General features: G+C 38.3%; 1 protein-coding gene across 4 annotated transcripts in view; it reads left to right on the top strand.

Moving 5' to 3' along the window:
• mybpc2b (myosin binding protein Cb) overlaps positions 1–22,116 on the top strand; it is a 30,699-nt gene that overhangs the window by 6,000 nt on the left and 2,583 nt on the right. For 2 of the 4 annotated variants that reach the window (XM_044337270.1, XM_044337266.1), the window contains exons 3-27: positions 4,186–4,203; positions 4,751–4,774; positions 4,886–4,909; positions 5,777–5,800; positions 5,925–5,945; positions 12,097–12,165; positions 12,318–12,466; positions 12,577–12,694; positions 12,799–12,847; positions 13,066–13,125; positions 13,258–13,427; positions 13,608–13,740; positions 14,282–14,406; positions 14,546–14,651; positions 15,565–15,734; positions 16,124–16,289; positions 16,425–16,531; positions 16,630–16,659; positions 16,763–16,905; positions 17,960–18,119; positions 18,292–18,396; positions 18,553–18,741; positions 18,876–19,010; positions 19,252–19,419; positions 19,694–19,782. In XM_044337270.1, coding sequence (XP_044193205.1) covers positions 4,186–4,203; positions 4,751–4,774; positions 4,886–4,909; positions 5,777–5,800; positions 5,925–5,945; positions 12,097–12,165; positions 12,318–12,466; positions 12,577–12,694; positions 12,799–12,847; positions 13,066–13,125; positions 13,258–13,427; positions 13,608–13,740; positions 14,282–14,406; positions 14,546–14,651; positions 15,565–15,734; positions 16,124–16,289; positions 16,425–16,531; positions 16,630–16,659; positions 16,763–16,905; positions 17,960–18,119; positions 18,292–18,396; positions 18,553–18,741; positions 18,876–19,010; positions 19,252–19,419; positions 19,694–19,782 — 2,552 coding nt within the window. The remainder of the gene's footprint in view (positions 1–4,185; positions 4,204–4,750; positions 4,775–4,885; positions 4,910–5,776; positions 5,801–5,924; positions 5,946–12,096; positions 12,166–12,317; positions 12,467–12,576; positions 12,695–12,798; positions 12,848–13,065; positions 13,126–13,257; positions 13,428–13,607; positions 13,741–14,281; positions 14,407–14,545; positions 14,652–15,564; positions 15,735–16,123; positions 16,290–16,424; positions 16,532–16,629; positions 16,660–16,762; positions 16,906–17,959; positions 18,120–18,291; positions 18,397–18,552; positions 18,742–18,875; positions 19,011–19,251; positions 19,420–19,693; positions 19,783–22,116) is intronic. The other 2 variants (XM_044337267.1, XM_044337268.1) reach the window with 2 other exon arrangements.

Genomic DNA, 22,116 nt, shown 5'->3' with positions numbered 1-22,116 from the left:
AGTACACAAGTATTATCAGCTTGATGTAGTTAAAGTATGGTAGTAAAAGTAGTGGTTTGGTCCCTCTGACTGATATATTATTATACATGACATCATTAGATTATTAATACTGAAGCATCACTGTGTAAGCAGCGTGTTACTGTTGTAGCTGCTGGAGGTGGAGCTAGTTTGAACGACTTGATATACAGTTAGCTAGCTTAAAAGGTCAACAGATAAATCTGAGGGGTCATGAGATGATTGATGGAAGAGGAAAGAAGAAAAAACAAAGTTCTGATACACAAATCTGTTTTCAGTTTTTGGACTTTTTCTCTAATCTTTGATTTTTGGTGAAATATTGGATCATTTGAACATTAATTGAAATGAAACCATGTGAGAAGTTTAAAGGAAAAATCACTATTTGGTGGAGCTGTAAACAACTCATAGACATCTGAAATGTGACCCCAACTACACATTGCTTTTTGTAAGACATCAAAAGCCAGAAAGTCTGAAACCACTGGTTTCATCTTTAACAGTGTGTTGTATTTTAAAAGCTTGTTATATTATCCATTGTGTCAAATCTTCATCTGAAAAATAACTAAAGCTGTCAAATAAATGTAGTGGAGTAGAAAGTACAATATTTCTCTCTGAAATGTAGTGGAGTGGAAGTATAAAGTAGCATATAATTTAAATACTCCAGTAAAATACAAGTACCTCAAAATTGTACTTAAGCACAGTACTTGAGTAAATGTACTTCGTTACTTTCCACCACTGGCTGAAACATTTTCTCTGGTGCTTCACTTAGCGGCCAGCTCCTGCCCCCAGCAAACAGCTAAAAATACTCCCTGACCTTTTCCACTTTGTTTTTTCCTCCTCATAAGTTCATAGAGTTTCACACACCCTGGCGTATCAGGTTTTGCTGTAACCTCTATTGCAGCCCCAACTGAGATAAATCATTATACAATCTGTCACTTTCATCCAGAAAGTTCCCTCTTGGTCAGCAGGCCTGACGCTCCCTCCTGAATGTGATGTAGCTCATATGTATTCAATCAATCGCATGACAGTTTAGTAGTCAGTGGTTGGAAGCGATGGTATGATTCACGATCATAATTCCTTTCATCTTTGTGACTTGATGAAACACTATAAGGGGAAGTCTAACTGAAACTGCTCTGTGAAGTTCTGCCAGTCCCCCTTGCTGTTTATCTTCGTCAGTATACTAAAAAACCATGACATGAAATACCGAAATGATTGATCTTCTATTGGAGGATCAACAGTATCTTCTTAATCACATGAACTTTTAAAGGTGCAATCTGTGATCAAATTGAATACAGAAAAGCACAATGGAATAACAGCAACACAGCATAGGAACCTGCTGTCACTCCCAAAATGATTGACAGGTCTTTTAATGCTTTTTAAATAATAATAATTTAAATAATAATAATCTTTTTGGATCAAGATTGAGTAAGAAACACATAAAATGTTAGTTTTCCACCTGGGATTCTTACCTATTAACTATGTGTGTGAAAATACTTTAATTTAATGAGATTTAAAAAATCATATAATTTAAATGATATAAATACATAAAGACAAAGTGTCCTGTTTTCTCATCTTACATGCTGCACTAAATACGAGCTTCTCTGCAGCTTTCTGTTGTCATTAAATAGATTTTAAGATGGTTGAGATGATAATTTAAAATAAGCATTATTTTCTGAGATATTACACATTTTACAAGGATGTAGCCTTGGCCAAATTACTGTGTTAGAGCTGTACTTTGTTCCATGCAAGAAATAGCCCACAAGTGAGCATAACATTGTCTTTATTAAAAACAGAGACAATATTGCCCATAAATATTATGTTTTAATTAATATCTCTGAAAATCTCATCAATTTATACCAGCAAGTAAACATTAAACCTTTAAATGGGACATATGCACATTTACAGGTCTATATATTAAATCTGGGGCTTTACAGGTAAAAAAAACCCTCCTTATTTATCTTATACTGGCTCTTAATGCAGCCCCTCAGTTCAGCCTCTGTCTGAAATGGGCTGTTTTATCTCCTGTAAGCTAACATAATTTGTCCCCTGAGAAGTTTCTATATCCATCCAGTCAATTATCATTTAAAAAAATTTTACACCCTCAACTTGCTTTGTTTTGTCCTGTGTTGTACGCAGTGATAAAAACCTGCAAACAACTATGTGTAACCTGATAGAAGTATATAAGTGACATTTATATACGTGCATAAAGCACATCCAAACCAACATGCATTAAAATATGTGTTGCTGAGATATCGTCATAAACTTTGTTTGATGTTGTCTAGGGTCACCCAGAGATCATCAGATGTTTGAAAAGGTCAGGTCACTCAACTGTCTTAATGTCTGGGTCATTACACACACACACACACAATAAATCAAGCTGTCAGTGGTAAACATGGAGAGGTAAACAGTGAGGTGAGAACCTGCAGTACCTAAATTGACCATGACCAACACAGTACAAACAACAACATATATTCAAAACTTTAGACTTCCAGAGATAAACTTAAGGTAAGTGAGGACAAAGTTGCACAGTGTGTATTACTACTTACATAACTAAACGAGGAGGGAAATAAAAGAAGCAAACATAAGGAAGAAAAGAAAAGAAAAAGAACATTTCTGAATAACTATTCTTTTTATTTATACAATTACACCCAACAAGCATACCTTGTAAAATCATACTAATTATACCTCTACTGCAGCTCTGATAACATTGCCCAAATGTGAAACCACTGACAGTCTCTGCGGGGAACATTTAAACTGTGAGGAACAGCTGTTCAGAAGTTCATTACCCTGCTTTATCACAAACTTGTTGAAGATGATCAAGACTCTCACCCCAAGTGTATTGACTTAGCAGATGCTGATGTAGATTTATGCTCAATGCAGGTGTTAAATCCTCGCACAGGGTGTACGAGGTACTTATATCAGAGTCTTAGTTTGTGTAGTAAGTAGCATTCGGCTTTGTAAAGTCTGCAAACTTTCTCATTTTGCCCTGAGAAGGTTTGTAACTCTGAGGCTTTTACTACTTAGAGCTGAGAGACATATTCTAACTGTTATGTAAGAAGCCAGGTGGGATAAATGCAGCTATAAAATTAAACACAATGCTATTATTATATTAACTGTTTGCATGAGGATCCAGATGAACCCATTCTGGTTTCTGTATCTGTATCTGTATCTGTATCTGTATCTGTATCTGAACAGATAAAGAAATTAAATACATACAATCAAATTTTATTTGTATACCACGTTTTGTACAGGTTAGTCAAATTCGAAGACTGACGAGCTGATAATAACAAATAAAAAATGTAAACAGTAAAACAATTTGAGACTAGTGCGCATAAGAAATAAAAGATATGAAGATTTGGATAATCCTTTTTTTGTCACAGCCAAATAAATACAATTGCATGACATCTATTTTAGCAAAAAATTAATAACAGGACCTAAGTGAGCAGTGAAGCATACATGGTCAGGTTGATCTGACTATTCAAGGAAACTGTGTGCAACTTAAGAGAACGTGGCAGGGCTTCAGGGAGGATATAAGACACCGTCCCTGACCTTTACCAGCTACTGCAGTGACCCCCAGATAGACACTCTGGGAGTTGGGTGTATGTCTCTATTTCAGTTGCAAATTTTCTTTTACCAGATTTAGGCCTACACTACACCCACAGTGCTCCACACTCTAACTGTCTGTCATCCTCTAAAGCTCCAACTGGACCAAAACATGCCTTTCTTTACAATCAGTAAAGATGGTAAATTTATAAATAAGCAGGTGACAAAATAATCCTCAAGTCACTTAAGTGTGGGTCAAGATATCAGTTTCAAGGATTTGTGCCAAATGTTATGCAGCTTCCTAGAAATTTCAAAGGCAGCCATTTTATATAATGGATCCTCTTACCTGAAAGGTAATATTTCAGATTTACGGCCGGGATTACCGGCTTCCCCATGAAATCAGATATACTTTTCACATTCCTGAAATGACCATTTTATATAAAGCAATCAGTTTCAGATAAACATTCACTTAAATGCCATAACGCATGCAATCAAAAAAGAAAATATGGTTCAAGATCCAACATCTGTTGAAATCATTAAAAGGGACCCCAAATTCCTTTTACAGTTCTGTCAAATACTGCATGTGATGCATGTTTCTAATTGTCTTTCTGTTCTCTTTCTATTTCTCAGAGAAACCACAGGGGGAGGGTAAGTCAGCTGCACCACAGCATTTGCCTACTGACCTTTTTGTGTGCCTCACATTATCACACAGTGTCTTGATTATAGCTCTCACATTTTCACTTTTGCTCGCATATCCTGTCAACTGCCTGTGTCAAGCAGACGCAGGCTCTGGCCTCTGAGGGAGTTATCTGCACATACCAAGTCTTCATTAACTATCCTGATTTTGTATCATCTTTATTTTATTCATAATATAGCAGCATGCTACTGTATATGTTCTATATTTTACCCCTGGGCCTTTTCACTCAGAATATATCATACTGTGAATTATCAGATTACTGAAGCTCAATTACCCTCAAATTACAGTATGTAACAGCAGACAGACAGTGCGATGAAAGAAATGTTGTCAAGCCATATGTGACTGTGGTCATGTAATACTGGACTGGGTTTTTAGTGTTACACACTAATGCAATGTATTTTCTAAGCTGATGAAGCGTCTTTAATGTATGTTTCCCATTGAGGCTACTATGATTTTGCTTTTCATTGGCTGTGTCTAACAAAAATCCACTAATTTTAGCCCCAGAGGAGCCAACTGAAGAGGGTGAGGGACTATGACATTTTCATTTTCAGTTCTTTAATATATATTTCCCATTTGGGCTACTATGGTATTGCTTTTTATTGGCTATGTCTAACGAAAATCCACTAATTTTAGCCCCAGAGGAGCCTTCTGAAGATGGTGAGGGACAATGACATTTTTCTTTTCTTTTCTTTTTTTTTTGTGACTTTGACTGATTTGGATTGCTTGATCCCTCACAAGGTGTTAATATGTGAGATTGAATGGGTTTGAGTTGAACTGAAAAAATGCATTTGAACTAATCACTCAGGGTAATTATCTGAATAATACAGAACAAGTGGTTTTGGTATAGATAATAAGTTGAGCAATTGCAGAGTCAAGAAGAGTCAATCGCTTCATATGAGACAACATGACGCTGCTGAGGGGGATAATGCAATTACTATGCCACTTTGATTCAGCGTGTTTGCATTTCTTAGCCTACAGCATGCATCACTTATATTAGCTGAAACTACAACTAGAGTGACTTTATTGCCTCATTGTATTGGGACGATCTAATGGCATAAATCAGTGAAGTGAAACTCTCTGTATATGACAGCATCATGTGAATCAGTTTTTGTTTTGTTGTTACTGGGAATGAATGTTCTTGTTTCTTCTCTGTTGTTGTTGTTGAAGGGATATTATGTTGATTTTGAATTTTTAGCATGTATACTTATGGACTGTCCAGAAATGATCTGTGTGAACCAGATAAGATGAGGCATCTGTGTGGATTTTTAATATACACTGACTGACTGCAACTAGATGCATTTTCCACATCTGTGAGCACATTTTCTCACAATGACTTGGGGTTACATTTCTATGCGGGCATGTGAAATGTGCAAGAATATTTGCAAGTGTTCTTTGTTGATGTTTTATGGTTGAGTTTATCCGGAGATGTTTTGTCTTTGTTATATTCCAAGTGTAATGTTGTCTAGGTCTCATCATATCTTTGTTTTCAATCACTTATCCATGATTTTTTTTTTATTTTCTCAGCCGAACCCCACCCAGCGGAAATTGGTAGGCACCTCTTAGTGTCAGGGAATAATACACACTACTTTTACTGACTTCCCTCTCAGCTTCTTCAATTATGGCTAAAAATAGTGAATAATTACAGAAGCTAATTTTCATCAATTTTCTGTAGATGCACCACACCCAGAAGGAGGTAAGGCAGAATGAGGTACACTGGATGTACTGGTTTGATACGTCTGTCTATGTAATCGCTAAAATGTATTCACCTACAAGTGCATACATGTGCTACACTGTGTGAAAAATGACAATGTCTGCATGAGTCTTGTATGTTTAAGTATTAATTGTCATATATATCTCAGGTGATGTCTGTAATGTTTGTTTATGTATTTTTGTTAAACCCCTGGAATACATGTTTTTGATGGGTATGAAAATTATTTAATATGCAAAATGAATGTCCTCTATTCAAATTAATGCTGAATAATATGTTAATGCTTTAGTCTGTGACTGCTTTGACATGTATAACAGGATTACAGATTTCATGTTGGAATGCCTTATGGTTTTTCTTCGACAATAAACTGATAGGCATTTTCTGTACAGTATATGTTATGTGTGAACTCTTGGTTTGATTTTACAATATGTGCCACATGGTCTGTTTTGTGATTTACTTTTGTATACCTAAATATACTGTATGCTAAGTTCTGGCTCCTGTGAAACTGTATGTATTTTTATATGTTCTTTTTATGTGCTTACTGTATTTGTTCATTTTCAGCATGCAGTAGCGCTACACATGTCATTTTTTTGAATGCCAGGTAGATTGGATTGTTATGAAATGTGACGGCGCATGATACTTATGTTTTTTTATTTGTGTACTGGTGTCTGTCGTGACTGTACGTCAAGTCATGCAACATCAAGCATTTGCTTCCAAGCTGCTTTCTTTCAGTTAAGTTTGCTTCCTTGTCTGCAACAGATTCAGACGATGATGGGGATGGTAAGAGAAGAGCGACGTTTATATTGACGTGTCTGTACACTATTTACTTTTGTCCCTCCAAAAGTATTGTTTGAGTGTTTGTAACAATATGTTGTGTATAGGTTGGGTATTATGTGCTGGTCAAGATGTCACATAATATATGAAGTGTTAAGTGGAACCTGGATCTATTTATCATTTGAAATCATTTTTGACTACTTCAATTTGGACTGACAATGAGGTATCAAAAATTGGAATTGTTCAAATGGCTTTTGACAATTTTCTTGAATTGGAAGTTAACCTAACTTAATAGCTGTATGCAGGACTTCTTTAGTGAGACACTTTTTTGCACCAAAGACAAAGTAACACTTATCAAAAGGTTTTAAAGTTTTAGTTCATCATGCTGCTAGACCAAAATCCCATTTGCTACCATGTTTAAAGATCCCTCCTTGGAATAATAATGTGTGTCTGATATGGTAGAATTACCATGTTAAATCCTTAAAATGGCATCTACTCCTTCTCTCTCATTAAAAAAATCCAGAATCTATCAATATGCAAATATTTTTTAATTTCAGAAGTTTAACTACTGGACTCAACATGTCTCCTACTTCACTGAAAAGTCCATTCTCAGTGTATATGTACTGGAGGCTTCAAATTTACACATCACACTGGGAAAGTTTCCTATTGGACCCTGATTGGCCTCCAAACTAGTTGTGATGTCACAAGTCATGCTTGTAGGTACACCCCTTATACTCAGATTTTCGGAGAGCGCAGAGAAACTTTCCACCTTCAAAACAGCCTTCAAGTATCAAACTCTGCACATATATCATTTTGCACAGTGAAGCTCAACTAAAAAACTAAAAAAGTCTCCCCTCTGCTGTGGGAATATGCCACAGAGCTACTGGTAAGATCCAAAATGTGATATAAGTGTGCAGGGAGCCTCTGCTTGCCGCACTTATATCTTACAGATCCCATGAAAATCCCTCTCAGAGCTTGCAGCTTCTTGCAACTCGGTAGTAGCTGCCCTCAGAATAAGCCACATCTCAGGCCTTCAACTCACCACATCATTGGCTGTGTTGAAGAGAAAAAAAAAGAGCTGACTCATTTGCCATTTAGTTTGTGATGTTGTCCTTGTCTCGTTCACCTGTTGTGTCATTCACCACTGGCAAGCATTGGTGCTGCCAGACACCTCACTGACAAATTATGCTGTTTATGCTCTTTTGGCGAAGATTTTGTTTCTCCATGTGAGGAGTTCTGCCCATCACGTCTGCAAACTATGATACCAGCTCTTGTTTGCTTCTGTCCCCCTGGCAATTTAAACAATGAGAGTAGAAACACAGCTGTGGTTCATGTTTAAAAGTCAATCGTTGAACAATGGCAGCTGCTGCTAACATGCAAAGTGTCATCTAACATGATGACACTTTAATAGTTGCTCCTAAACTTAATATTATGCTGTATTAGGAAACTGCGGCTTAAGCAATCCAAGAAGTCATCAAACTCGATGCCTCTAAATTACAAATCTGCATCTCATCCGTTATGTGAAGCCCAAAGGCCTAGAGATGTTCTTCTAAGTGAACTATCGTTGTGTAGTGTGATTCATAAGTTAACTATCTAAAAATTTTGGGGTTGCACTACTGCTCAAGTTTTACAAGTGAAACTCTAGAGCTGTTGCAAAGCTGTCCTGTCTGCCATGGTCTTTCAGGGGCACCACTCTCAGAGTGATGAGTTCAGTGTTTGCTGTATCTGGACTGATTAGGAGTAGATTGGGTGGAGAAAGGTTATGATAGTGCTCCAGGGAGCTGAAAGCCGCTAATTCCTTGTACTGTCCTTCAGATGTATGGGAAAATGTCCTGTACTTGCTGTGCCTAAGGGGGAAGCGCAGACTTTAAAAAGCTTTTCTTTTTCTCACGTGGACATTGGGGTGAGGTTAATCAGAGGCGGTAATAGCAACTGAGATATTCAGAATCTTCTGTGCAGTGCACATTACGCGGACGTCTGTAGCTTTCTTCAGCTCTTAATAGGTCAACGGTGACTAACACACGGCCTGGTAGGCCAGGAAGATAGCCAAAGTGTCCGTCCTGGCTGCTTCCTTTTTGGGCTAGTGTGGCAAGGCATAGATGATAGGCTTGAGGGGATGACATATTGCTTTGTGTCCCCACAACAAGACTGCTATCTTGGGGAGGTTGGCTGCAGATCTGTAACTCGCCATAAAATATATGACCTGCTGAGGGATGAGAGGGGTGAAACAGCCAGGGTAAGGTCATTAAATGTTAAGTTTGGTTTACTGCCCAGGATATCCCCCTCATAAAGTCGTACTGGAACGAGTCCTGTGCAGCAGATTCTACGAAAGTTTCTGCCCCTCAGATCATCTCTTCTTAGTATTTGTGAATGTATATCATCCTCTTTCTTGCCTTTCATGAATGCCCATCGTTGAATGTGGGACGCAGAAAGCTCCTCCTGCTGTGGCAACGGTTGCCAAAAGGGAGGCAATATAGATATACTTGGCTGCAGATGTTCCAGACGATGTGCACAGTGGCAGAGAGAAAGAAGAAATCAGGATCAGCAAGTGCAATTTCTCCACATTTATTTGTGAGAGACACCTTGCGGTTGTCCACCATGTTCTGTCCACAAGCAAGCTAGTAAAAGTTCTGACATTTGGTTTGTTGGTAGCACGGTTAGCAAATTAGGCTCAATCGTAAACAGCTGAGGCCTAGTTTAGAGGCCAGGCCATTCATATCCAATTATATTAAAAAATTTTGTTTCAGAAACTTAACTGTGTATGCAGCACCTGCAAATGCACAGAATTAAAAAAACATTTTGAGGATTCAAAAGTTGAGTTCTGGTGGTAGTTTGTGAATTTAAGTTGCTACTTAGGAGATACTATCCAAACACTTATCACTTTAATTATAAAGAATCATATGCACACTGTGTAGAAGGGAACTGCTCCTTTGCTCACAGTAGCTGGTACACTGGTTTTATTTTTAATTTCCATGTTTACCTTTTGTTTGATCCCCAGTCCTGACTCCAGAGAGAGTATTGCACCACACTGAGTTAGCCGTCAGTGTGTCTATTAGAGTGGAATGTGGGAAGTACTTATCATACTAAGCCTGTTTAAAGCCTTGCCCATGGGGGCATAGTCTGTGTAGGGGGGGATTATCATCACTTGGCCAATTGTAGACTGTTTTCACCAGTATGGCTAATGATGAAGGAAGTTAATGCCAATTTTTTAAAAATTTGGAAACCCTTTGGATGTTCTAAGAGCAAAGTGAGCAGATAAGCGAGTACAGTTTGCCCAGAGTTGTATTTGTCTTAGTGTATCTTGAGAGAGAAATGCAACAAACTTTGGTACAAAATATTATATACACAGCACGTCAATGCTTGGAACAAAAAGATGATAAACAAATTGTCTTTTAAGTCAAACTTCAATGTTTTGTTTGGATGGCCTGGGGTGGATAAACTCTGGTATCTCTAAAGTAATTGCCTCTTATGTGACAAGCAGCTTTGAAAAATCAGTCCAAAAGAAGTAATCAAGGTCATTTCAAATAATAATTTATCTCAAGATTGGTGATTAAAAGAGCAGTAATCAACACATTTGATTACTTTGTGTTTTGATTGATAACAGCCATGATCTTACCTCCATGAGTACAAATTCTCTGTTGATTGCACTTCACTGTGTTGTGTATTAATAATAATAATTCTGTAATTGTTGTTCACTGGTCTTGTTTTACCTCACGAGTTTACGCTAACTTATGGTTAAGTATAACAGCAAATTGTTATACTTCCATATGTTAAACGGGGATGTTTGTTTTTCTCAGCTGAACACCCTGAAGAGGAGGGTAAGAGCGAGATGAAGGCCCAGTGCAGGACTGTGACTTTCCACTGCATGCATATTTGATGTTATGAAATGTCAATGTATGCATCCCATGTGTTGTTAAATATCATGATCATTGAATATGTTATATTTCTGATTGGTTGGTATATGCTTTAAGGCTGTGAATTAGTGAGATTGAAATTTAATCAATTAATTAATTTAAATATATAAAACTGATTCCAAATGTGCATTGTTTATAGATTTGTACCTCTGGCGCTAAATCTTTGATATGGGTAGACAGTGCGGACGTATGGAGGTCAACAGGTGCTCTTACAACAGTAGAAATTTTATACTTAGCACAGTCATTAGCACATTCTGGAGCACCACTTTCTAATTGGGACTGATACTTTGCTGAAGTGATTATATATCACTGGACCTTTTGCCTGAATACATTAAACACTCTCTTGTCCTTGTATGTGTTTTGAGCGCATGGAGTGCTTCACTGTTCAGATGACTTCGTTTTTTGTTGTTGTATTGTTATACTGGACCTGATGCCACAAGGGGTCAGTTGTATTTTTTGCACCCTCTGTTTAAGTTTATGTATCTATAGAAAAAAAGCAAAAACAACAAAATTATTGGCCGAGATACATGTGACTCTTGCTTAGCCATTGTTTCAGAACCATGGACATGAACTTTCGGCCTCAATTCCATTTTTCCCCCATTGTTGCAAACCACATAGAGAAGGGAAACGACAGGGAAGTGAAGGGACAGTCAACGAGAGAGGGAGAGAGAGACAATCGTTCATAAATTAAAGAAATACTGAGTGCTCTGCTAGTGCTAGTCTGCTAGTCTTATTTAAGTGCTCTTATTAATAAATGTATTCTTTGATTTTTGAAATAGTAGCCTTATGTTGTTGTTATTTAGCCTTTCTGAAGCTACTGCTTGATTAAATCAATTAATAATCTAACATGGAAAAGAGGTATTTTATTTGTTATGACTGGGACAAAGACCATTGCTGCATTACTGACAAATAAGAATACGGAATAAGAGAAAATAATATATCTGGCCAATCTAACACATTATTAACAACATCATAAAGTACAGCACAGTAAGTGTCCTGTTGCCCATAGCAGTACTGTGACTTTATATGCAGTACTGATATACTGTAGCTTTTGAAAAATGCTCATTTTACATGGTTACGAGATTTAATTCAACACTTTTTATGACAAGTTAATGCTAGAGCTGCAAAATTGCTTTTTTGTCAATATGTTGTACACGTTTGCAGAAACTGTTAACTTGTGATTTTTTTTTTTTTTTTTTTTTAGTCCTTTGAACCAAATGTTGTTGGTTTATAGTTTCATGGTTGAATTGTTACATGTGTATGCAGGTGTGATTCCAGTATTTTTGGTGTTGTTTATAAAAATGTCCAAGCATTTCACTTTGTCCTTTGCACTTTGGTATGTTGCACACTGGATGTTGTCATTTATGGGCTCTTGTATGTCTTTTTTTCATTTTTCAGTGGTGGTGTTGTGTAAACTAGTACACTAACTTCTTTCTCCTCCTTTTCAGAGGTGCTGTCCACTGAGCTCACCGGGCTCTTTGTGGAGAAGCCACCAGATAGTATAGTCGCTGTCGCAGGTTAGACACACAAATGGATGCATAGATGAATCATTTTCAAGGCAGAAAGGAAACTGTTGCAATCCAAACAGCGTAGCATGATTAAACATACAGTATGTTTTGGGTCTGTGGTTAATGGTACAAACATACTGATTGTTGTTTGTGAACGGCAGGAACGGATATCACTTTCACAGCCAAGGTTGACTCAAGCAAACTGGTGAGGAAACCTGTCATGAAATGGCTGAAGGGAAAGTGGCTGGACCTTGGCAGCAAGGCTGGGAAACATATGCAGTTCAAAGAAACATATGACAGGAATACTAAGGTGTGTGTAAGACAGAGGCATCAAATGTATGTACTGTGTGATCTGATCCACAACTATTCATAACTAGAGATAACTAAGAAGTGATTAATAATTATTATCCCCACCCCAAGGTCTATACTTATGAGATGAAGATCATCAAAGTGGTCCCTGGAGATGCTGGGGGCTACAGATGCGAGGTGACTTCCAAAGACAAGTGTGACAGCTCCACCTTTGAGATCGCTGTTGAAGGTGAGTGAAAATGGACACTAGCCTATACCGAGGCTGCCACATGCGCTGATGTTTTGATCTGACCCAGCCCTAATATGCGTTCTCTGCAACTTCTCTCATTTCAGCTGCACACCAGGAGGAGCAGACAGATATTTTGTCTGCCTTCAAGCGAGCGTGAGTGCATTGGGGTTTGCATTTCAGTAATGTGCGCGCAAGTGTTAAAATACACAAGGGGGAAAATGTATACGGATACTATATATAACGTTTTCCAGTGCAGTGTTTTTGTGTGTGTGTGAATGTGTCCTTCAGCACATGACAGAAGAGAAAAAAGATATGCCAGTTCTTGGTTACTGTATACTTTGTATATTGTATTTATGTTTCCACACACACAGGGATGCTGGAGAGGACGAGGGAGAGCTGGATTTCAGCGCTCTGCTGAAAGCCACTAAGAAGTGAGAAGCTGAGTGTTATTTGGTTTGCAAAATTGTCAAGCACTCAATTACACTGTATTTTTTTCTTTTTAAAGACCCCTTTTTGGCTTTCGAGTCCCGATTGCATACATATCCCCTTTCCATGATTGACAGGAAGAAGAAGCCTGTAAAAGAGGAAGAAAAGATAGATGTATGGGAATTGCTTAAGTCTGCCCATCCGAGCGAGTATGAGAAAATCGCCTTTGAGTATGGCATCACTGACCTGAGGGGTATGCTGAAACGTCTGAAAAAGATGAAGACTGTCGAGCCCAAGCATACCGAGGGTAAGTTGGGTCAAGCGAGATGTGAAGGGAGGAGAAGAAGTAAATGCGCATTTGAAGTATGAAGGAAATGAATAAGGACAGCAGTGCCAGTGATGAGAAACAAGCGAGGAGATGGACAACATGAAACTGATCTCATGATCGATTCATTCTGAATCTTTCCCTTACTGTCTGCAACACCAGCTTTCCTGAAGAAGCTCGATTCTTGCTACTCAGTGGACAAGGGCAAGAAGATTGTTCTGTCGTGTGAGGTGGTTGATCCCATGGTCCCGGTCAAATGGTTGAAGAACGGCCAGGAGATCAAACCCTCAGCCAAGTACACACATAAAAGCAAATACACATACACACACGGCATTATTAATGGTTTACACAGACCTTTTTTAGTGTCCTTTTTCACCGCGCTAAGCTTCATGCAATTAGACAGAAGAATTAGACTGTATCATATTAATCATCAAGCTCAGATGGACTTGATGGGCAGTGTTTTAAAAATATCCAGCTAAAATTATCTGTGCCACAAAGTCATACTTTGGAACGAAGCTGCCATCAACACGTTTTATTTTTAGGCTGTCATAAGGAGCCTCCCAGAGGGCTAAGCAAGTCGTACTGCCAAGACATCTTATGCCTCATGTAGAGCAATACAGATACACCCCCAGGACAAAGACCTCTATTTTCTACATTTAAAGGCCTTAATGTGATAAAAATGGTGAAAACTGAAATGCATAAACTGGGTCTGTTAAACAAAATTTCAATTTTTTCTTTAATCATTTTTTTCTTAGATATATAGATAGATTATTTGAAAGACATTTATACAAAAAACAGTCATGGTTTGACCTGTAATCTGTCTGATATTTTTCAAGGTATATCATGGAGGCAAGTGGGAACGTCAGAACGCTTACCATCATGAAGTCAAACCTGGCTGATGATGCTGCATATGAATGTGTGGTTGGCGAGGACAAGAGTTTCACAGAGGTGTTTGTCAAAGGTACACCATCTCTTCTTTTTTTTTTATCCATTTAGCAGCAGTGCTTCCTCAGTCTGACAAAGAAAAGTTATAATCAATGTTATTTTGTAGCCCTTATGGCATGAGAATAAATTTCAACATCTCTCTCTGCTCCATCCAGAGCCCCCTGTGACCATCACCAAGCTGATGGATGACTACCACGTGGTCGTGGGAGATAGAGTGGAGTTTGAGATTGAGGTTTCAGAGGAGGGCGCCCATGTCATGTGGTTAGTATATGTTGCAGTAATTTTGCAGTATAGCCTCAATCAAGCTTGATTCGAGCATCACCTCTGTGAATTTTGATCCTTTAGTTACTTTTAAAAGCTGAATATCTTATAGAGAAATATATATTAGTAAAACATGTTTCCATAGTGGATTGTGGAATTACAACTTTTCTCTCTTTCACTCAGTCTTACATCACAATAAATTCATCTCTAAATCCTTCCATTGTGTTATAATGTGCATAACCGATGTGTACTCTAGTAGTACACATCAAAATATAAATGTTACTGGCTTTTGTTTATTTGTCAGGCTCAACTAGATAGACCTCTATTTTATTTGTTGCTTCTTCACTTGTCACAAAAAGATCTGGAACTTATCAATTTCATTCTGCCGACTTGCTTCAAATACTGATTTCTACAGTGAACACAGAGTTTAGAAAGTATGCTTTCTGATCCATCCTCCTGAAGTAATTTCAAAGACCTCTTGATTTTTTTTCTTCCTTTTTTTTGCCTTTGTTGTAAAAAAAGATTGCTTTCTCTCAGTATGCTTTTGCAAATATCTAAAAAGGTTGAGAAAGCAAATAAGTAAATAAATCACAGTTAGGAATGAAAAATTCAGAAAAGCAATGTACTGTAAGATGATGAATTTTAACAAATGGATAAACATCTATTAGTGTCCATTAGTATATAGTATCATTTATACAGTATAGTGTATCCAGCACAGACTTTATTTTTACATTTTCCAGTTGATAAATGCAATATTTTTTTAGTAATAACTGAATAGCGGAAATATTACTCTATAGCCTGAAGATTTACATCAGTCTCACTGTACTGTAGGCTCACTGTTACTATAGTGTATTAAACATTTAGCAGTGACACATCTCAAAGAAAAATGTGCTTATTTCATATTTATTTACAGGTTCTTTGAAGATGTAGAGCTTCACAGAGACAAAGATACCCATAAGTATCGCTTCAAGAAGGATGGCAAGAAGCACATGCTGATCATCCAGGAGGCTACGCTCGATGACATTGGAATGTACCATGCTTGGACAAACGGCGGACATACCAAGGGAGAGCTGGAGGTGGAAGGTACCACTGGAAAATGTTATATTCACAACAGTTTTAATTTCACTTTTGGAGTGATTGTAGAGTTTATAAAACGTTAAGAAATTTAAAATTTATTCAAAATTTGCTCAAAAGAAAACACCAGTTAAAGATGCTACACCAGTGTATAGACTTTATGACTTTATGACATTTAAGGTTCAAGGTTTTCTGTCTTTTAAATCTTTGCCTCTGAGTGCAAAGGATGCAGCTGAATTTCACTGGTGGCCCAAGGGCTCTTTATAAACAAACAACTCATGGCAGTGGAAGTCCAGATATTACAATCATGAACCTCATCCCCCCTCTCGCCTATACCTTCTCACACTCTCTCTCTCTTGCCTGAACTGTTTTCTTGTGGTTTCCCATGTCTTATGCAGAAAAGGAACTGGAGGTGCTGCAGGACATTGCTGATCTAACGGTCAAGGCAGCAGAACAGGCCATGTTCAAGTGTGAGGTGTCTGATGACAAGGTCACAGGAAAGTGGTTCAAAGATGGAGTGGAGGTCTTGCCAAACGAGCGCATCAGAATGACTCATGTTGGAAGGTAGAAAGATGAGGGCGAAAACAATTTATAGTATATTAAACATTCCATAAATTCTTTACCTTCCTTTTAATGAGGCAGATATGATGTAAACACGTTACTTTCCTTACATTAGATCGTCTCTGTTGCTTGTTTCAGGTTTCATCGGCTGATTATTGATGAAGTGAAACCAGAGGATGCTGGCGACTACACATTTGTTCCTGATGGATACGCTCTGTCGCTTTCTGCCAAACTTAACTTCTTGGGTGAGAAAGACAGAATGATTACGGAGGTGCTGTTGTGGAAGCATTAATTATCAGCAGCCTGAATAATATTGTCAACTATTTTTTTGCTCTCAAAACAGAAATTAAGATCGACTATGTGCCCAGACAAGGTAGGTAGCCTTAAAAAATTATTTAATTTTGTGTATAGTTCATATCTTAAAAAAGATATATTCCCACGCTCACTCTTCATGTTGAACATTCTACCTTAACAAGATCCTCCAAAGATCCACCTGGACACCACTGGAAACATGGTCTCCCAAAACACCATCATTGTGGTGGCGGGCAACAAGCTCCGACTGGATGTGGAGATCACAGGAGAGCCAGCACCCACAGTTGTTTGGTCCAAAGGAGATCACGTAAGGATGTGACAAATAAAAGGTCACTACAGTGCTTAGTAAAAAATCATGTGCAGGTTTTACAAGGCAATACCACGTAAAGGATTTGGATTGCTGAACTTCTAAAAGTCATGCATACATTATCTGAGACAAAACTGCTCTGTAAACAGAACAAATCGCATTGGTTAAGACAAACCTTAATGGGTCAAAGTCCCATGGTTGGCACAGAACTTATGTAAAAAAAATAATTCTAATCTTCAAATCAAAATGTTTATTTATAAATGATCTTTTTTGTCACGTATACATTACCATGGCTTCCATTGGAAAGACAAGACAGGATCACTCCTCTTCCTCTTTTGTCTCTTTTGCTGGGCTCGAGTTAAATGCTACCTCACCTGAAAAAAACTGCTGCTCTGTTGAGATTTGACCCAACCAATGGGAATGTTTGTGCCTACAGGCAGTAAAGCACACAGAGTACCCTGTTTTGGAAGCGTGATATGGCTGTGCCCTCGTCGGACAGCTACATGCTTCTTATTTAGCCCAAATGTCGCATTAGTATGGTGCTTTAGTGGCCCTAGCGACCACTGGTGAGCCCAAGTGCTGCCAAATTCTCCCTCTGGTCAACTCAAATGGCTCATAAATGCCCTTTTGATTTACCCAAGTGGCCCTGTGATTGGCCCCAAAGCCTCTATGGTTAGCCAGAGTGCCGCTCTGGGGTAGCATTAGGGTGAACATGAATCTTGTCTCTAACCTTGCACATGGTAGAGGTGCCCCTTTGTCATTTTCACCCGTTCCCCTTAGAGTGGCTGTGCAAACTCTTGGGTACAAAAACCAACTGTAGTATGTACATTTACTGTATGGAGGACATCCTGGCAGTGTTAGTGCCATGTTTAATGCCACACAAATATTGTTAAAATTAATGTTTTTACGCAGCAACCCATTTAGTCAGGGCCAGCTGTAAGGTCAAAGGTAATGTGCCAGTTGGAAGTACTTGTTCAGAGTGAAATTTCATGGAATTTAGACTTATTCTTATTATACATCCATGGTTTAGACGCAACAATTTCCTGTTTTTTAGGAGATCAAAGACACTGAGGGGCGTGTAAGGGTGGAGTCCAGGAAAGACTTGAGCTGCTTCATCATAGAGGGGGCCGAGAGGGAGGATGAGGGCAAGTACAACATCTGTGTGACCAACCCTGCTGGAGAGGACAAGGCTATGCTGTTTGTGAAAATCGTGGGTAAGTGAGGACTAAATGTCAGCAGGGCTGCTGTTAGCTAACAAACTGATGTGCTGTGATATGGTTTACAGTACAATACCTGAGATTAAATATTCAGAATTAGTATTGAAGTATTTATCCTACTGCTTTTTAAACTTTGCTGATGTATTCTAAAACTATAATCTTATTTCAGATGTGCCCGACCCCCCTGAGTCTGTCAAATGCGTATCAGTAGGAGAGGATTGTGCCACTATTACCTGGCAGCCTCCTAAATTTGATGGCGGTGCAGCAATCAAAGGTAAAGAGTGAATTTTATCTCAAACTCTTCATGTTCAAGGGGCTGGGCATATTGGGTATTGATTTGATTTCTGAGACAGAGTTTCTGTGTATATTCTGTCTCTGTCTGAGTATTATTCTGCACATGTTTTTGCTCACCTTGTTTTTAATCCATCAGGTTATCTCATGGAGAGGAAGAAGAAAGGCTCTTCCAGATGGACAAAGCTTAACTTTGATGTATATGAATCGACTACATACGAGGCTAAGAGGATGATTGAAGGTGTTCTGTATGAGATGAGGGTGTTTGCTGTCAACAGCATTGGCCTGTCTCAGCCAAGTCTCAACTCCAAACCCTTCATGCCTATTGGTACGTATCACAGCCATCCTTGTTCTTCTCTCAGGTAACATCTTTCTCAGCTCCTCTGTGCTTCTCTCTTTGTGCATCACATTTCTCCAGCCAACCCAGTGAATCTCTCAAGTGTTTCTCTCTGTCAACTTCAGCCGCAACTAGCGAGCCATTGCGTCTGACGGTGCACGATGTGACGGACAGCACATGCAGCCTGAGGTGGCTCGCCCCAGAAAAAGTTGGAGCCGGAGGCCTGGATGGCTACGTTATTGAATACTGCAAGGAAGGAGGTGATAAGAGCAAAATTGTGATATAATGATATATTATTATGAACATTCACAGACACTCTCTGATATTCTTAAATGTATAATATATAATATAGACACAAAGCCAGAATGAATATACTAAACAGGTACTGTATACCATCATAATCAATGGATATAAGAGAATAAAAACATTAGTTCATTATAAATGATTCATTATTCATTCAACTATTCATTATAAATCCCATGAATTTTTTTTTTGTTTTAGACACTGAGTGGGTGGTGGCAAACAAGGAACTTTGTGAGAGGCAGGGATATGTGGTGCGTAACCTCCCCGTGGGAGAGAAGATAAACTTCAGGGTGGTGGCAGTAAACATCGCTGGACGCAGTCCTCCTGCTACAATGGCACAGCCCGTCACCATCCGTGAGATCGTGGGTGAGTCAGTTGTGAACAGACACGATAAAAGAGTACATGCAATCATGTTTTATGGGTTATTATTATTTTATTCAGCAATAGCATTAACATTTTGAGCTGACTTTAATGAGGAAGGATTTGTCGTGCTGACTTCTAGTATTACTCTTTTCAGTGTAGTGTGACCTGTACACTGATAATATGAAGGAATAGTATCAGTGTACAGGTCACACTACACTATAGTGTGTCTTTAAATTGCATTCTTCATATTTAATTGAAATGTCTTTAACTTCTTTAGAATATCCTAAGATCCGCCTTCCTCGCGATCTGAGAACAAGGTACACCAAGAAAGTAGGAGAAAAGATCAACCTGACCATCCCCTTCCAGGTTAGAAACACACCTCAACACACCTGGGTCATTGTGTATTTTAGTTCTACATTGAGCTACCTCATAGTAAAATATTTAAACATCAATGGGAAACTGCAGGGACAAAGATTGTGTCAGGTGGCACCAATATGTTCAAGGCATTTGTTTATTGTGAATGGTTTTGAAACACACAGTTCAGTGAGTTTATTGTCAAAAGAGAAGATACCAAAAGGTCACACACATATGTGGCAAGTCCAAACAGACCAAAACAGCAGTTGAATTAAATCCACAGAGTTGCGGAGATAAGACAGGTAAAAGTCCAGACAGGCAGGTGGGCAGGTAGGTACAGATTTGGTACATGTCCTGGTAACAGGATACAGCTCAAAAGCACTGACAAAAAGCAACATGACAATTACAACAATCTGTGCTGGTATATGAAGTGAGTGGCTAATGAAGAAATGAGTTGCAGGTGAGGAGCGGGCGGAGTAGACCAGGTAACTGCAGGACTGATGAGAAGTGCGAACAGGTGTGTAGATGGGGAAAGGAGGGAAAGTCCAAGGGCATCTGGTGGACAGCTTGAGGATGGCAGGTGTGGGGAAGTGTAGGAAAGTTCATGGCCTGGGAGAGCCTGCAAGGAGAGACACAAGGAAACCAAACGAGGAGAGAGAGGAAACGAGGAAATTTATTTTAAGAGACATGAGACGTCCTCTCCTCTGAAGTGTCATGTGAAGCGACGTCCGTTTCTGATGACGATGACAGCTGATTACAGCTGGATCAGCTGTCAGTCGGCTTTAACAGCTGTAGAAACTTCTGATGGAGTTTGTGTCTTCACACATGTGCACTGTGCTAATACTAATAAAGGTTCACAGTTATCACCGCTAGAGCAGCTGTTTCCATTCTGCAGCCTGTTACCTGTTTAACAAACACCTAAATAAAAACCTGCATTCTGCATTTATACTGTGTCCTGCTCAGAGGCACAGGAACCATTTCTACTCACAGAATGCATTTATACTATTTATTGATTATTTGTATCTGTATTTTTTGATAATCCTGATAGTGAATTCATTATTCAATTACCCAGAATATGATCATTTCTTCTGAACACTGGAAAGTATGTATTTGGCTAAATGTTTCAGGGAAAATGGAAATTATGTGACTCATATCAAACCCGACGCTCAGGAATTTTCAGCCTCACATGTGACTGAATGGAAATGACGATAAATGATGTAAAATATAAATGTGTTTAACTGTTATTATGGATAAAATTAAAGTCAGGAAGAGTCTGTCTGTCAGCAAGAAACAGTTTAATGGAGGAAATAATAGATCATGAAAAGAAAAATCTTTCTAATATATGAAGAAAGTTGTTAATGGTTCTTTTGTTGATCAGGTCGACAATTAATAGATTTTAACTATATGATGAATCAGAAAACAAGTAAAGTATAAAACTTGGGAGTGATACATTTAAATTGAATCTATAATCTGTCTCCACTTCGGTATGAAACTGCAGTGATGTATCAGATCAGTCAGATCAGGTGCAGCGTCCAATCAATAACTGATATCCAATAAGGGTGCGTGTCGGCTAGTAAAAGACTTCAATGAAGGCTGCTCTCATGTTTCCTCGCTCCTCAGAGATCCCTCCTCGCTCCTCGCTCCTTGCTCCTCCGAGCAAAATAAGAGACTTGAGACGTACCCAGAGAAAGTGTGGCTGCAGAGAGGCACTAAGGAGCAGATTGTGACATTATGTTAAATTTCAAAACATCAACAATTAGCTTGAGGGAAATTTGGAGGATTTGGGGGCACTATAACAAAATAAATTTTAAATTTTTATGATAAATAAGCCAAATAAGTTCAAATTAGTTCCATTTTCTGTCAGATTCTGTTGATGTTATATGAAGTCTTAATTAACCCAAACTTCTTATATTATATTTTACAGAGTTTTTCTCCAGCCCCTAACTCTCTCACTTAAGTGTGAGTTAAGTAAATTCTGCCATTTATATCAATATCTTAAAACCTATTTGGTAATATTTTACTTTATAGTGATTTTTAGGTCCTTTACTTTTATACTAACTTCCTGGAAATTTGCAGTAATTTGCAGGTATTTAAGGGTTATTTTCAGGACATTTTACACAAGTGCAATTTGGTACAAATTATAAGAAAAAACTGAAAAAAGTGTTAAGTTGGTTTAGTTGTGCCGAAATGCCAATTCATTATATTTGGGTTCATACGTAGTTGTTCATTTGCAAAAATTCTAAATTAGACTCCTATTGTTTAACTGACAGAAAATACTTCTTCACTAGTTTTCAGTGTGTAGTTTTGTGTGTCAAACTACTGTACATATTAGCATATGAGGTTGTT

This window comes from Thunnus albacares, chromosome 20 (genome assembly GCF_914725855.1).
Source record: "Thunnus albacares chromosome 20, fThuAlb1.1, whole genome shotgun sequence".
NCBI lineage: Eukaryota > Metazoa > Chordata > Actinopteri > Scombriformes > Scombridae > Thunnus > Thunnus albacares.
The sequence above is the reverse complement of the archived record's forward strand: the minus strand, read 5'-3'. Positions and strand labels throughout refer to the sequence as shown.